At 40.4% G+C, this 2,377-nt stretch overlaps 1 gene segment (V, D, J or C); it reads right to left on the reverse strand.

The window, feature by feature from the left end:
- Positions 1 to 284: 284 nt before the first annotated feature.
- On the reverse strand, positions 285 to 1,197 carry LOC102014442. The segment is given in 2 exon segments: positions 285 to 913; positions 1,109 to 1,197. Coding segments are annotated over 2 exon segments (354 nt in total).
- Positions 1,198 to 2,377: the final 1,180 nt, after the last annotated feature.

Raw genomic sequence — 2,377 nt, forward strand, 5'->3', positions numbered from 1 at the left:
TTTTTATTCTATGAATACTACATGATTTGTTTCTTATCTTTAGATTGAAAGGGAACCACTGTTATAGTACAATGCACATAAATAGTTTGTAATTCAAATACTTTCTGGGACAAAAGAGGCCACGGTGACTCAGGCATCCATGAGGCCACTAAGAATGCATGAACTTGTAAATCCTCAGACTGCTTACATTTAGTGACATGACACATATAGCTATATTATTTCTTAATTATTTTATTATTATTATTAAGTTTAAGTTAATGAAACTAAAAATTTGATAGGGTAAATCTCATATATGTACAATATAATTCATTTTCTTGGCTGTGGTATTACCTTGTTGTACTAGACATAAAATGTATATCTCATATGAATCTGATCTGATACCAATAGCAGGGATATTGTTCCTGAACAATTTCCAACTGAGTCTGAAGAAAAGTTCAGCAATCAGTTGAAAACTTATGAGCAAGTTACTTTTCAGAATCAGAAGATTTTCAGATTGAGACAGAAATGCGAGGACTCAGCAGATACCACAGCAGCTGTCTATAAAGGAAACAGCTGGTATGAGCAAAACAATGACCATGGTCTCAGGGAGGTTTTTGTTCCACGTTAAATCACTGTGGGAACCCACTGTAATACTGGTAACAGTAATAAGCTGCAACATCTTCAGGCTCCAGGCTGCTGATGGTGAGAGTGAAGCCTGTCCCTGACCCACTGCCACTGAACCGGGCTGGGATGCCAGTGGCCCTGCTGGAGGCATCGTAGATGAGGAGCCTGGGAGCCTGCCCAGGTTTCTGCTGGTACCAGGCTAGGGAGCTGCTAATACCCTGATTCGCCGTGCAGCTGAGAGTGGCTGTTCCTCCTGGAGACACAGCCAGGGAGGCTGGAGACAGGGTCAACAGGGCTTCTCCACTGGAATCTGGGAAGGAAAAATAAATCAGAAATGTCACCCATGTAATCTAGCTCATACCAATTGCCTTCTCAGTCGAGCTAAACTCATTGATTTACTCTGAACTTTAAAGACTGGGCTTATTGAACAGAGATGCGAGTACTGTACATAGGAGCAAACGTTCAGTTTTCACAGATATGCAAAAGTATCGGACATAGCTCTCACCTTGGACCCAGAGTAACAGGAGACAGAGGAGTTTAGAAAGAGCTTTCATGCTGCACGCTCTGTCCTCCCTGGTGCAGATCTTCCTCGGAGCTCTGGTGCAGGCAGTGATATGGGCTCTGAAGAGCAGTGGTGTTGGGAGGAGCATGCAAATCAGCAGGAGCCAGCTGAGCTGAGCTTGCAGCTGCAGAAACACTGGCCTCTTTTTTTCACACTTGAGCGAGCCATGCCCAGGTGGTCAGGTCAGAAGGCTCTTGGCTCAGCCTGAGCTCAGCATTTCTCCTCTATCGTCACAGAACTTGCTATTGTTGTCTTCCTGTCTTACCAAAGCTCTAGACTCAGCCAGATGCTGTTCAGTACAAGCGTATTAAACACAAGATAGAAGCCTGTAGGGTTGTTTCTCTCCACCTCTAATGAGTCTCATCATCTCCCTATGTACCTAATTGTGTCTGGTTGAAATAGAGCTTTGTGTGAAGTTTATCTTGCAGACATTCTTCTCCTTTTCAATTTTGCAGTCTTTCCCAGGGTCCTTAATGCAGCCTTACCTGTCTGAGAATTTGCAAAGGGTAACAATTCTTCAGGCTCAGTAGCACAGGTCAGTGGACAACCACAGCTCACAGGGGAGCAACACTGGGTCTGTCTTTCTTCGGCACATGATACCATTTTGCTGAAATCAGAACTTGAACTTTCTGTGCAGGCAATGAACTTTTCCTTGGGTGATCCTCCATGTCATTTTATTACAGTGCATCAGTCAACCCAAACTCTGGCCCTTTCACTTTAATGATCTTGGAGAACTTTGTTTACACTTGCAATAGAGTCTCTAAAAATATCATATTCACCAACAAAATTGTGAGTATTTTTTTCCTTCAGAAAAAGAAAAATATAGGCATGTCCACATTTATCCCTTTTATTCAAAATTATACTGAAGCTGCTAGGAAATACAATAAGAACACAAAGCAGTAAAATTCACAGATTGAAGGAAGAAAGGGATATCTTCATATACTTACAACAAAATTTCACATAAATTCCTAAAGACTGAACCAAAAATCACTAGAAAAATAATTTCATTCAGGCTCTGTGTTCACTGTCAATACACTCACTATGTCTTGTAAATTAAAAAACATTGAGATAAATAGAGATATTTTTCCATATTCTTCAAGTAGAAAATTTGATATTATTAAAATTTAATTTTCTCAAAAGATATATGTATAGAAAATATATTTCATGCAATGAAATGCAGTCAATCTACAAATCATTTATTACATCTGGGGG

The sequence above is a fragment of the Chinchilla lanigera genome, unplaced genomic scaffold, assembly GCF_000276665.1.
Source record: "Chinchilla lanigera isolate Chin_1 unplaced genomic scaffold, ChiLan1.0 scaffold00069, whole genome shotgun sequence".
NCBI classification, from domain to species: Eukaryota; Metazoa; Chordata; class Mammalia; order Rodentia; family Chinchillidae; genus Chinchilla; species Chinchilla lanigera.